The sequence below is a fragment of the Adiantum capillus-veneris genome, chromosome 15, assembly GCF_014529385.1.
Source record: "Adiantum capillus-veneris isolate H3 chromosome 15, ASM1452938v2, whole genome shotgun sequence".
Lineage (NCBI taxonomy): Eukaryota > Viridiplantae > Streptophyta > Polypodiopsida > Polypodiales > Pteridaceae > Adiantum > Adiantum capillus-veneris.
The window spans coordinates 20,763,736-20,777,285 of NC_140945.1; the positions used below are offsets into that span (position 1 = coordinate 20,763,736).

The following is a 13,550-nucleotide window of genomic DNA, read 5'->3' on the forward strand; positions in this document are numbered from 1 at the left end:
AGAGACTACTATCGACGCATTGTATTGTACAAAATACATTTCGCACATGGAATCATTACGCTGCAGGAAACCCAGAGTTCAGACCACTAGGACATGGGAACGGGGAGGAGGTGCCGGAATGGGAACAAAGCCGGAACGATTGACTAAAGTAAGGCTTGAATTACCTCTATTCCCCAAATCAACTCCTAAACAACCCCAAATTTGCCCTCAAACTGCCCCAAATATGTCCCCCAAACATTCCGAAATCTCCCCCGTTCCGAAACGGTGTTCCGTTCCCGACTTCGTTTTGGGAACGGGACTCGTCCGGAACGCCGTTTCAGTACGTTTGGGCTGTGTACCGCCTGTTCCCTATTACACTGGCAGATATTCCTCAAATTTGGAACTTTACCTTGGGATTTTCGGTCTAGCTTCGACTATTTAGAGAGATCCCGTGGATCAGCAGGGTTGAAACGGGACTGCACAAGAGGGAAGTCACTCCGCTCCCTTGTCACAGATTACCTAGATGGAATAAAGTCACTGATTTTCCTTTGGATGTCAGGGATACTGATGAGCCAACATTATTCTGCTAGATGACTTGATGAAAAAAGTACTTCGAAATGGGAATTCCCAAGAATGGAATTGATTTTTGTGCTCACTCATGTGATTGTATCTGAGTGCAAGTTTGCGAGACAGAATGGCCGCAGCATTTCGGTCTTGCAAGACTATGGACGATCACAATAAGGACTAGTTAATCCCACATCAGTGAGGTCTTATGTGGATCTAGATGCGATTGCTAAATACGTTGCAAGGAATCATGGTCTTGAGAATCTCTATAGACATGATCACAATAAAAATTAGTTAATCCAACATCAATGAGGTCCGGGATGGATCTAAATGCGATTACTGAATACATTGCTGGCAGTCATGGTCTGAGATTTGGAATGAGATTTTTTGTTGATTGATTTTATTTGAATGAGATGTGAATGTTCAGTGACCGTTGTCTTCGTGCAAGTGCTAGATTTGGGTCGTCTAGTGCGTCGGTCTTTAGAGTCAGTGTCTACTGAACTGGTCTTTATGGCCTCTGTCTGTTTTGCAAGCGTAATCGAGGGCGATTACAATTCTATCAAGAGGGGGGTATGTCACAAAATGATGACGTAGGCAGCACTGCCCGAACGCAGACAGCTCATGACGTGGCAGTTGTACGACAGACCCACGATTCAAGCTTACAACAATACGGAAATCCCAGAAAATGCGTTGACATGCTGACGTAGCAGGCAATACAGATTTCCGCATTTTGTGATGACAAGTGCTGACGTGGCATACTGTACGGGATTCCGCAAATTACGCTGACAACTTTTTGCCAGTTTTTGGGCCTAAAAGCTTTTGGGACAATTTGCTTTTGAGTTTAACTGTTTTTGGGACTCTGCTTTAAGGGCATCCCTTGTAAGAATAAGTAAGCCCTAAGGGGCCTCACTCTTCAGAGAGAGCAGAGGTCCCTCGGGAGTTGTATTTTCAATGATTAATGATAAAGAAATGTCGAAAGGGGCGCCAGACTTTGGGTCAATACCTCTTAGCACGGAACTACGTTGGACCTTCTCTCTCTCTCTCTCTCTCTCTCTCTCTCTCTCTCTCTCTCCCCTCATCGGCTAGATCTTTAAGGTCTCTTGGGATACTCTCTTCTTCTCCTCCTCCTCCTCCTCCTCCCCCCCCTCCCCTCTCTCTCTCTCTCTCTCTCTCTCTCTCTCTCTCTCTCTCTCTCTCTCTCTCTCTCTCTCTCTCTCTCTCTCTCTCTCTCTCTCAGTTCCGTGATTATGAAGTTTCTATTTGTGTGTTGCTATTGATTTCTTGCTTAGAATGTCCAAGCCTGGTACATCAACACATATTATCAGCATATAACAATAGTGGAATCCATGTCCCTGCCAGTTGTTCACCTCTATCACCATCTCTCTCAATATAGTCAGAAACCTCAACCACATACATACCAAATAAGAGTACGAGAAGCAGGCAGCCCTGCTTCACTCCAATAGTGGAGTGAACTAATGTCGAGAGCCCCACAAAAGTGCGTACATGCCCCCACTACTGACCTCTATAATGCCATGATCCCCCAAATTAGCCCTGTGGCTACTCCCATTTCCTGTAGTCTACGCATCAATCTAGCTCTGGGTGCTCTGTCAAATGCTTTGCGGAAGTCCACAAAGCTACAATAGATCCGTCTCCCATGTGATCTGCCCTCCTCAATAATGGCTCTGAGTGTCAGGATGTGGTCAAGAGTAGAAAAACCTCTCATGAACCCTGCCTGCCCAGCTGCGCGTATACCCTCCCTCTTTCCCATCTACTCAGCTGCTGCTCAAGAATGGATGCGTACAACCGTGCCAGTGTGTGTCCAATCCATAGTTACCCGGAACGGGAAAGGGGAACAAGAACGAGAGGGTCCGGAACGAGACGGGAACAAGAAGGAGCAGGGGGGAACCGGAATGGGAACGGGGCCGGAACGGTCGACTAAAGTGGCTTGAACTACCTTAGTCCCAAATCAACATCCTAAACAACTCCAAAATTGTAAGGTGCAGCGGAATGAAAGTTGTATTTTCTCAAGATTAGTGATCTTTATTGCTCAAGGTTCCTTTTAATTCTTAGGGAAGGAGAGAGCCTTCCGTCTTGTAAAGTGCTATGATCACGAACAAAGTGAGTGGATATTGTGCGTGCAAGTGAATGAGACTGAGAGGAGGAGAGAGAAGAGATACGACACCCGAGAGTTGTAAAACCCTCCTCCAAAGGCCCCACTCTCGTCGGCGAGAGTGGTCTAACTTTGATTGCACAAAGGTGTACAATGCGTATGCAATGGACTGATGCAACTTGGACTATGCCGATGACGACGACGGTGATGACGACGACTTGACGGCTGAAATCTGTGATCTTCTAATCGCTGAAATTCGGGACTGTTTTGGCTGCGTTTTCTTGGGCTAAAGATGGGGGGACTTCTGCAACCAATCTGGGTCGGTTCTGCTACGATTTATCTGCTGAAAACTTGCGTTTTTCCAAGGCTGAAATTCTGCTGCAAAAACGCTACCAAAGCTGATATCTGCTGGCGTTTTTGGCTGATATCGCTAGGGCTCTGCTGAGGTTGAAAAACGCTGGTTATGGCAGTTAGAAAACGCTAGGGCTGAATGGTCAAAATGCTATCCAATCTGGTGAGTCTCGGCGATGGCAACAATCTGCTAACGCTATGGTTCTGAGTGTGATGGAGATGGTATGCAATGAGGAAATGCTGGCTGATGCTGAGAATGGGAACTTGCCCGGCGAGGATGGGATCCAAAAACGCTGGGGGTGCTGGGGGGTACTGCTGAGAAGTTGCCTGTTGAGCGGGAAGCTCCTGCTGCCTCTTCTGCCAGAAAGTGCTAACTTGGGTCTGCTTATATATTAACTTAGCAAAATTGCCCTACCTACTTTTGTTGGAAAGTCACTTAAAAATAATAAGTGAAAATAACCAAAAATAGGAAAATAGGCTAAATGCACTGGAAAATTCCCCTGACTGATGCTAATGGATTCTGATGGGAATTCCGATGATCATGCTGTGTGCAACCGGAGGATATGCATCTATGCTAAGTGTCTGGGCATGCACGGTCTACGAATAGACTCATAAAAGTGCCAGATCACTGCTAATCTAGACTTGACTGGACTTACTGAACCTGCTGTGGTGTCGCTTGTCCACGGACACGTAGGGTTGGGATGTGTCACGTGACAAAAATTGCCCCCCAAACAGCCCCAAATCTGCCCCCAAATGCCTACTTTTGCCGTTCCGCCATTCTGCCTCACATTCCGTCCCATTTCCCCCCCATTCCGGAACACCGCTCCAGTTACACCCCGTTCCAGAACGATGTTTCGTTCCCGACTCCGTTTCGGAAAAGGGACTCGTCCGGAACGCCGTTCCAGAACGTTTGGGCTGTGTCCATTCCCTGTTACATTGGTCCAATCATGATAGTGCGATAATTCCCAAGCTCCATAGGGTCTCCTGACTTGAAGATAGGTACAATAGTAGATAAGCTCCAAGTATCATGCAAGCCCTCACACATGGCACGGTTGAACATAATTGCTAGAAGCTCTGCAAGTAGGTCCTTGACATGTATAAAATGCTCAGCCACTAAGCCATCATGATCATATGCTCTCCCAGTCCTCATCCTATCAATGGCCTTCACCATCTCAGCAGTGAAAAAAGCACGTGTGTGGGCATGGGTCAGGGGGTTCAGGAAGGGGCGACTGTCTAGGAACTGTGCACAAAGATGATGCGTACTGCCCCAGTCCTCTGTAGTGGTAATGGCAGGGGGTGGGGAGTGCTCATGAAAGAGTCGCCGTGCCTCACATGAGTCCTAACTCAAGAATAGTTGGTATAGATCCTGCTCTAGTTGAGCCAAAAATGCCCTCTATTTCCGCCGCACTAGGCGTCAGAAGTCAATCTGTGACTGTCTGTGAGTGATATCCCCCAAAAGCACCTCCCTCTGAAGTCTGGCTCTTGTCTCGCGGCATTCCTCATCACATCAGTTGTTCTAGGGCATGCTCCCAGAACGTCGTCTCTGCTCAGGCTGGGTATGTGGGTAAGCCTCTACTGCCGCATCGTGCAATGTCTGTGTTAGCATAGTAGTAAGCTCCTCCAGAGGTCACCTGGGCTCCTCAATGCAGGCGTCTGTAGATCCCATCTATGTGTACAGAGTTCGTCTCCCACGTGAAGGGTGTAGCGAGTAGGGGTTGCTACCCGTGGCCTGTGTGCTACATTAAACTGAAAAGAGATCGTCATCAACACAAGGGCATGGTCTACTGCCACACCAGCAGGTCTAGGTCCAACCGTGAGATCCTGGATACTAGATATGAAGCACGGTTGTGCCATGATATAATCCACTGGGCTGGCTCCGTGTCTATGTGGAAAGCATGTAAAACCTCTCAAAGAGCAGGAAATCTCTATAGGCCATTCAAGATGGCCAGTCCATGTGCAGTCCCCATGTCTATCAAGTGTCGTCTATACTCAGTATGCTCCACATCCAGTGATAGTCTAGGCAAGCCCGTCTCTACAACATCTAGCTCCCTCAGCATCTCCTCTGAAGTATCATAAAATATTGTATGGTGGTGGGCAATCCTAGCATTGAAGTCCCCTAAGGATGATAATGTCACCATCTCTAGAGAACTCCCATATGTCATCATCCAAAATAGAAAAGGGAGACTGTCCTCTGGGTGGTGCATATATTGATGAACTTGGTGGAAAGTAGCAAATAGCAACGTAGAGATATCTGTCTGTCTCTGCTCTCAATCTCACCACATGTACCTACCCTGCTCATCCCTGCGGGCTATATGTATCAATGGCTGCAACTCCTCCCTGTTATTGCAACTCCTCCCTAAATAACATTGCCACTCCCCCTGAGCTTCGCCCTCTCTGCTTTGATCGTGTCTCCTGTCTACAGGCTGTCTCCCATTTGTATCCACTGACATGAGGCATAGATTGCCCAGAGAACTGATGTGTCTCAGAGTAGAAGATGATGTCTATAACAGACTTGGACACTCCAAGTCAAGAATCAATCACGACAGCACCAAAATAACCACTTCAAACAATTCACAGATCACAATAGATTTGCACTGGCCCGGCGGAGTTCCGTGCCTAGAGATATTGGCCCCAAAGACTGGCACCCCTTTCGGTATTTCTTTTTGTATTAATCAATCATCAAAGTAAAAGAGAGCGGTTAGGGTTTCACTCTCAGACTCTGCGTCCAGATGCTCTGAGAGGTGAGGCCCTCACCACTAATTTAAAGGTTACAAGGGATGCCCAAAAGCAGAGCCCCAAAAGCTTCAAATCAAAAGCAATTGCTCTCTCTCTCTCACAGAGAGTCAAAACTTGAAAGCAAAAGCATTCTCTCTCTTTCTCATATTGTAGAGAAAAAGCAAAATTTGCGTCGCTCATCATTTTCCAAAAAATAAAAATAAAAAAAATTAATAGCCTCCGTCATTTTCGAAAATTAGGGTTTTTGGCAAAAATTAGGGTTTGCCGGAATTTTAGGGTTTTTGGCAGAAATTAGGGTTTTTGATGTCCGTAGCCACGTCATCACTTTGTGACATACCCCCCTCTTGAAAGCATTGTAATCGACCGCGATTACACCTGCAAAACCGACAAAAGCCATAAACCGTCTTAGCAGACACCGACTATTAGTACCTATGTACTAGGAACACACATCTAGCACATGTACAAAATCGACCGTCACATCACACGACATCATAGGACATCACCAGACATTCAACATTCATTCGGATCTTAGAGCATGATTTATCGGCAATGTAGCTAGCAATCACATCTAGGTCCAATCGGGACCTCATCGATGTCCGATTGACTAACCCCTATTGCAACCATGTCTATTCGAGATCAAGTAGACCAAAATGCTGCAGTCATTTCGTCTATCAGTTCCTGCACTCACAAGAAGTCAAGAACAAATCAGTATCATTATCACGAATTCCATTTCATAAAGTCATCCAGTAGAATACTGTCAGCTATCAGTATTCCTGAAGCTCAAGGTGGAAAGGTACGGAGTGTACGGTACGTAAGGTACGTACTTCTGTACGGATCGGCCTTTAAGGTACGTGACAAGTACGTAACATTTGTAACAACAAAAAGAATAGTGACTTTAGCCTTTTTCAGCCTATACATACTAGGAACTACATAGAGTCTAGACATAGATACTACTTCAAACATCCATTAGATACTGCTTCAATGTCCATTAGATACTGCTTCAAATGTTATCCGTACTTAACTCTTAGAAAAAGATTAGAAAAATGTTATCCGTCTTTTTGCTTCAAATGTTATCCGCAAAAAGATTTATCTGCTTCAAATGTTATCCGTACTTAACTCTACCATCAAAAAGACAGAAAAATGGGAATACACTATATGATACAATAAACTTTAGTCCATTGCCCAATGGCAAGATACCCCTAAAAAAACAAAAAAAAAATTTGTGAAAGAGGGGGGGAAAAAAAAAATCAAAAAATCAAAAAATCAAAAAAAAAACCCGCGTACACTACCTATCCGTACGTACGGAACCGTACCGTACGGCTGTACCGTACTGTACAGATCAGTACGTACGTACGGATGCAACCTTGCTAAAGCTCAAAGAGACATCAGTGACTTTAGTATCAAAATCGAGCCATCTATTGACAAGGGAGCGAAGTGACTCCCCTCTTGTGCATCCCACTGCCCCAGATCTCCGGCCAAGCTGAATTCTGGGTTCCGTTTGGAGTAGACTATGGTAAACCAAAACATCGAGGTAAAGTTTCACAATCCGAGGAGTATCTGCTAGGTCCTCCTCCTCCATCCACTTCGCATCAAATGCAGGAAAGTACTTGAACTTAACCAAGAACCGCCTTCGGACTTTACCTTTCTTCGTATCATTATGTGCCAAAATTTGTTCAGGAACAAGAATCTCCTCGTTTTCTTCCACTTCGGGTTGCTCATCAGGCTCCCCATCATCAAGCACATCACCCTTAACAGGTTTCAAGAGATTCACATGCAATGCATTGTGAATCCTCCAAGTATCTGGCAGTTTCAATCGGAAGGAGACATCATTTATCTTGTCAGTGATCTGGAAAGGTCCGTAGTATCGCATAGTAAGCTTTGGAAAAAGCCTCTCCTTTCCCTTTTTCTTTCGTAGGCGTGCCTTCTCAAAACGTAAGAGCACCCAATCATCCTCCTTCAATTTCAAGTCGCGACGATGGCGATCCGCTGCCTTTTTCTATCGTTCTTGAGACTCCTGCAAAGTCTCGCGAACCTTGGCAAAAGCCGTATCCAAATCTCGCGAATATTCATCCGCTTCAAATATCTAATCTTTCGTGCTCAGGAAGGATGGAACCTTCGTAGCACTTTCAACAATCTCACATGGCGTCTTCCCCGTCGAAGAGTGTATCGTGTTATTGTAGGCAAATTCCACCAAAGGTAAGTTCTTTTCCCATTGAGTCTTCTGATCCGAGATACAAGACTTCAATAAATCTAAAACCACTGAATTGGCAATCTCAGATTGCCCGTCAGTCTGCAAGTGGCACGATGACGAGAACTGCAACCGCGTGCCAATGTTCTCCCAAATTGCCTTCCAAAACAAACTCATAAATCTGGGGTCTCTGTCGGAGACAATCGTCTTAGACGTGACATGTAATCGGAAAATCGTCGTGATCATTCTGTGTAATCGGGAGATCAAAAATGAAATCCATTTCAATACTTTCCCAAGGGCAGGTGGGTATGGGTAAAGGGTGTAACAATCCCTGTGCCTTATGCCTGTCAAACTTAACCTTCTGGCATACAGCGCACAACTCTTCCACGTCCTTTTTGAGTCACGGCCAAAAGAAGTATCTCTCTACCCCTTTCATGGTGGTAGCAATGCCGCGGTGACCCGTAAAAGGTGGACAGTGGCATTCAGTCATAACCTTTTCCCTCAACGGCTGTGTAACGCACAACATAGTCTTTTTCATCATGTAGCCTTCCTGAAGGTAGTATCCAGCTATTGTCTCCCCATCCCGTATCCGTGTGAAAATATCTGCAAAATCTGTATTTGTGGCATACTGATCGACCATATCCTTGAAGCTCCTATGATGTATCGCGGAAATAGCCAAAACCAACGGTTTCCGAGACAAAGCATCTCCCACCACATTCTTCTGTCCCTGCACATGGACAATCTGAAAGTGGAACTGTGACAAGATGTTCGCCCACCACATCTGCTTTTCCAAAAGTTGCTTCTGTGACAAGAAGTAGCGCAAACTCTGATGGTCTGTAAAGACAATAAAATCCGCTCCGAGTAGGGAATGCCGCCACTGAGTAGGAGGATGGATAACCGCCAAAAGCTCTTTCTGATAAATCTGTGTTGTCATCTCCGGCCTAGAGAACAAATGGCTCTCGTAAGCAATGACATGGCCTTCTTGCATCAAGACCGCACCCAGACTACGACCACAAGCATCACAAAATACTTCAAATGACTTCTGCAAGTCCTGCAAAGTCAAATCTGGTCATGTAGTCAATTTCTCTTTCAATGTCTGAAAGGCAGTCACCTCTGTGGGTCCCCACGAGAAAGGTACTCCTTTCTGTGTCAAGATATGCAAAGGGGAAGCAACCTCTACAAACTTTCGTATGAACCGCCTGTAGTACGAACACAATCCCAAGAAGCTTCTAACTTCATGGACATTCCTCAAATCGGGCCAATCACGGATAGTCTCTATCTTGGCCGGGTCCATTGGCACTCCTGCTGCTGACACAACGTGTCTCAAAAAGTGTATCTCTGGTAGGAAAAATTCACTTTTCTTTGCATTAATCACTAACGTGTGATCTCGTAATTCCTGAAAGACTTGAAGCAAATGATCTCTGTGTTCTGCCTCATTCTTGGAGAAAACAATGATGTCGTCAAAGAAAGTGCCAACAAATAGCTTGTACTCTCGAAAAATCCTATCTATCATCCGGTTAAATGTCGCACGAGCATTGGTTAAGCCAAAAGGCATCACCAAAAACTCAAATAACCCAAAAGTCGTCCGAAAAGCTGTCTCGTAGACGTCTCCCGACGCTATTCTGATCTGATGATATCCACTCTTCAAGTCAATCCTGCTAAAGCACAAGGATCCCTGTAACCTGTCGAGTATATCATCGATCCTAGGAATCGGAAATCTGTTCTTGATGGTGATTTCGTTGAGAGTGCTATAATCGATGCACATTCTCCAAGATCCGTCTTTCTTCAAAACCAACAACACTGGAGAGCAATACGGTGAAGTATTAGGCTGGACAAGACCCTTTTCCAAGAGGTCTTTCACTGGGTTCATAATCTTTTCATTCAGTACTCGGCTCACACGGTAAGGTGGCCGATTCGGTGGCGTGCTTCCAAGTATCAGATCAATGGTTTGATCTTCAGGCCCTCTGAAAAGAAATCGGCATGAGTGTGGAGAAAAATCTTGGCGTTCTTTTGATCAGGTCAAAACATATTCAACCTTTATCCATCGTTCAATTCTCTCCCAAAAGAATGAGTAAGAAGCTGAAGTTCATCAAGTACAATTTCTAAGCCCTTCATTTATCAAAGTCGCTTTCTCGGTCCGGTAGTCAACCACAGCGTAGTTCTTGTGGTACCAAGGGATCCTGAGTAGAATGTCACTCGCGTGCCCTGAACACCCCTGTCATTGAAAACGAAGTTTGCCAATGCGACGTGTAATGGCAACATCCCATCCAAGTGCCAGTCGAACTACCTCCTCTTGTTGCGTCAGTCTGTCGGGCGTAATTCCAAATCGAGCCACCAATTCCAAGTGAAAAGAAGTTGGCCTTGGCTTCTTCAAAAGAGCTTCTTGATCCTTCACTTTGCCCCAAAAGCGGCAAAGTTTGTACTTTTATTCATTAGATTCGGTGCAGGTCCCACGCCATGTGGTACCAGTTCTGCTTTTCTATCTGCCTTTTCTGCCACGTTCCTCAGCTGCTCTCGAACTCTCAGGCCTGTCGTCGTCTTTATCATTATGTTCTTTCGGTGCCTGTTTAGGGTACTTCGTGGAGATATGTCCATGTTCCCCGCATCCAAAGCACTTCCCCTCTCTGATGAAGCGAGCTCTCTCCTCAGGAGTAAGCTTGGGTCGTGCATCCTTTTTCTCTGGGTTGCTCTTTTTCTTTCTACTTTCATTCCCAGAAGTCTGTTCGGCTCGTTGTGTCATGGCCTTATCTGTGGGGTAGGTCAAACTGCCAGAGTGAATGGCAAAGCCCCGCTTCGCATGACTCATCAACTCCTAAATAGAAGCTGACTTCTATTCCAAGCAGTGATCTCGGATCTCTGTAGGTAGACCCAAGGTAAACCGCTCAATCTGTTCTCTGAACGAGATCTTCTTGAATGAAGAGGCGGGTAGAAAAGAGCTCCAGAATCTTTCACAGTAAGCATTGATTGTATCTTTCTTGGTCATCCGAAGATGGTTCCAAGCAGCTCGTATATCTTGTTCATATTCTTGCGTCAACCAAGAAGAAATAAAAAGCTACTTCAATTTCAGCCATTTAACTGGCGCAGTCTTGTTTAAAAGAAGCGTGGACCACCAAGTACGAGCATTCCTCTTAAATAAAGTAAGAGGCAGCTCTCCGAATCTTAAAGTACTCTGAATAGCGTCCTCCCGCGAAAGCGATGTCAAACTGCTGTATAAAAGACAAAGCCTTCGAAGCATCTGAGTATCCTGAAAAAGTATCAAACTTGATCAAGTGGCCATCTTCCTTAAACTCTCGCACTTTCTTGCTTTTATCTTCGAGAAAGTCATATTGGTTGGCTTTGTAAAAATTCTTCTTGTTCGCATAAAAGTTTCCGTTGTCAGAGTCTGAACTGTCCGTAGACGGTGTATCCGTGTACACTGTTAAATCTCCACTGAGCAAGTTTCCATTGATTCAAAGCATGTATCACTAATAAAAGTTCATTCTTGTAAATTAGTGCCACGCTCCCAAAACAAACTACTTCCACAAGCATCCCAGTAACTCTCAAAAGATTTCTAGAAGTCTGGAAGAATCAACACTCACCCAGTAATTAACTTCTATTTAAGCTGCTCAAATGCCACAATCAATGCATGTGCAGGTCCCCAAGTGAATGATAACCCTTTCACAGTTAGGGTACATAAAGACGAAGCAATCTTTACAAACCGTTTGATGAACCACCTATAATAAGATCACAAGTCCAAGAAGCTTCATACATCATGTACATTCCCCAATGTAGGCCAATTGCGAATAGCTTCAACTTTCGTTGGATCCATGCTAACACCGTTGGAGGAAACAATGTGTTCCAAGTAGTGTATCTCTTGAAAAAAGAGCCCTCAAACGAAGGTGCGGGGATTCCTTTAAAACAACCCACTCGCTCTTCTTTCCGTTCATCACCAATCTATTTCCACGTAGTGCTCTAAACACTCGTGTCATATGTTCTTGATGCTGTTCTTCGGTCTTGGAGAGACCAATGTGGCAACTCCATACCAGCTTGCTTAACAGATTTGCCTGCCCACTACTCTAGGCAGACACCCATACATTATCACAAAAGTAAATTCACTTAAACGCAAAGATAATACCTGCTCAATGATCTCAGGTTCACGATCACCTCCTGATTGAAATAGGTTGGCACAAGCTCCAAGGAACTGAGGAATGAACCTGTTTTTTAGGAAAGGTCATGAGCTTTTCAGCACTCACATGCTTCAAGAACCAACAAACAGTTGTCAAATTCTTCAAGCAAGAAAAATCCATGCTTACGAAAGGAATTCTGAGCGCAGATCTCGTGATAAAATGGCAATCAGGCTGCAAGGTGAAACCAGCAATTGCTTATAAATCATAGCTGACAATTGTCACATCAGGACAACTCTTACCATTATGTGATACAGCTGATAAGTAGCATCCATGTATATTCAAACATCTCATGAAACATAAAAGTTGTGGTGCTTTCAGCAGCATGAAAGAATTTACCTCAGAATGGGTTGCAAGGAGTGAATGGCACTCAATTGCAAGTGAGAGATCAAGGTATTCATAACTAGTTCTTTATGCAGTATCAATTGTGGCAACGTCTGAATGATAGGTAGAAGTTGTTCATACACAAAGGTGAACTCCACCGCACTATTCAATTCCTGGCTTGAAACATGTCAAGAATGGTAAGAGATAGCTTAAATCTACTTCCACATAAAACGATGCTTCTTACCCTCCATGACACCAAGGACTCATGGAAGAATGATGTGCCTCCACTCGGTTCCAGTTTAAGCGGGGCTAAACTTCTAAAGACATCAAGGTCCACTTCCTCAACCCTTTGAGAAAAGCTTTTGAACTGTAGAGACAACAAGTTTAAGAAATTAGATGCTATAGCCAATTGTACATGATCTCAATTAACTGATCTGGGGACTTATAACACCCAATTTTTTAAATAAAACTTCTACATTCTCAAATGATACTTTTTTGTCTCTTTCTTTGAGCTTGCATAAGCACGGACACTGTAATCACTGAGTTTTCAAGTAATGTTTTGGCTTCATTACTGATCAATCTAGCTGAAGCTCTATATAATAATGAATTTTTATCTTCAGTTGACTCCCTTAAACATCTGTTACAAGCATAGAATAAAGCCAGCTCCAACTTCTCATCTCAAGTGTTGCACAAATACACAAGCAAGCGTGCGCGCACACACACCCCTTGACAATGAAGGAGCACTAACCACAAAGCGCTTTCGACCTGGACCCTTGTTGAGACCCTTAATTGGGCGTTGCTGCGGAAGCCCGGGCATGTTTATGTTGGGGGCGCGGGGGGGGGGGGGGGGGGGTCTCCTGCTGCAAGTCCTTCCTTATGCACGTAATTTTGAGTCAGTCGGCAGTAGTATTTGATTGAGCTCTCCTTAGCAATCTCGTTTGTTAACTCTCTCTTATGCCCGACATTTAATGATTAGCCTACACCTTGCTAAAATACATTAGAGAAAATTTTACCCCTCTAATTTGTGGAAATTCCCAAAGCCCGCTCAAATTTTAAAAATTCCCAAAATACCCTTGTATCTGTTTTGGTTGGATTGTTTGAGATTTTTTAATCCTTTTTTTTTACAATTCAGATC

The 13,550-nt window shown here is 44.6% G+C and overlaps 1 protein-coding gene across 1 annotated transcript in view; it reads right to left on the bottom strand.

The window, feature by feature from the left end:
* LOC147440368 (ARM repeat superfamily protein) overlaps positions 1–13,319 on the bottom strand; it is an 83,705-nt gene extending 70,386 nt beyond the window's left edge. The window contains exons 1-5 of the mRNA XM_086530126.1: positions 13,164–13,319; positions 12,660–12,782; positions 12,431–12,588; positions 12,221–12,265; positions 12,043–12,121 (exon numbers count right to left, since the gene is read on the bottom strand). Of these exons, the coding sequence (XP_086386252.1) occupies positions 12,043–12,121; positions 12,221–12,265; positions 12,431–12,588; positions 12,660–12,782; positions 13,164–13,232 (474 nt within the window). The 5' untranslated portion in view covers positions 13,233–13,319. The remainder of the gene's footprint in view (positions 1–12,042; positions 12,122–12,220; positions 12,266–12,430; positions 12,589–12,659; positions 12,783–13,163) is intronic.
* Positions 13,320–13,550: the final 231 nt, after the last annotated feature.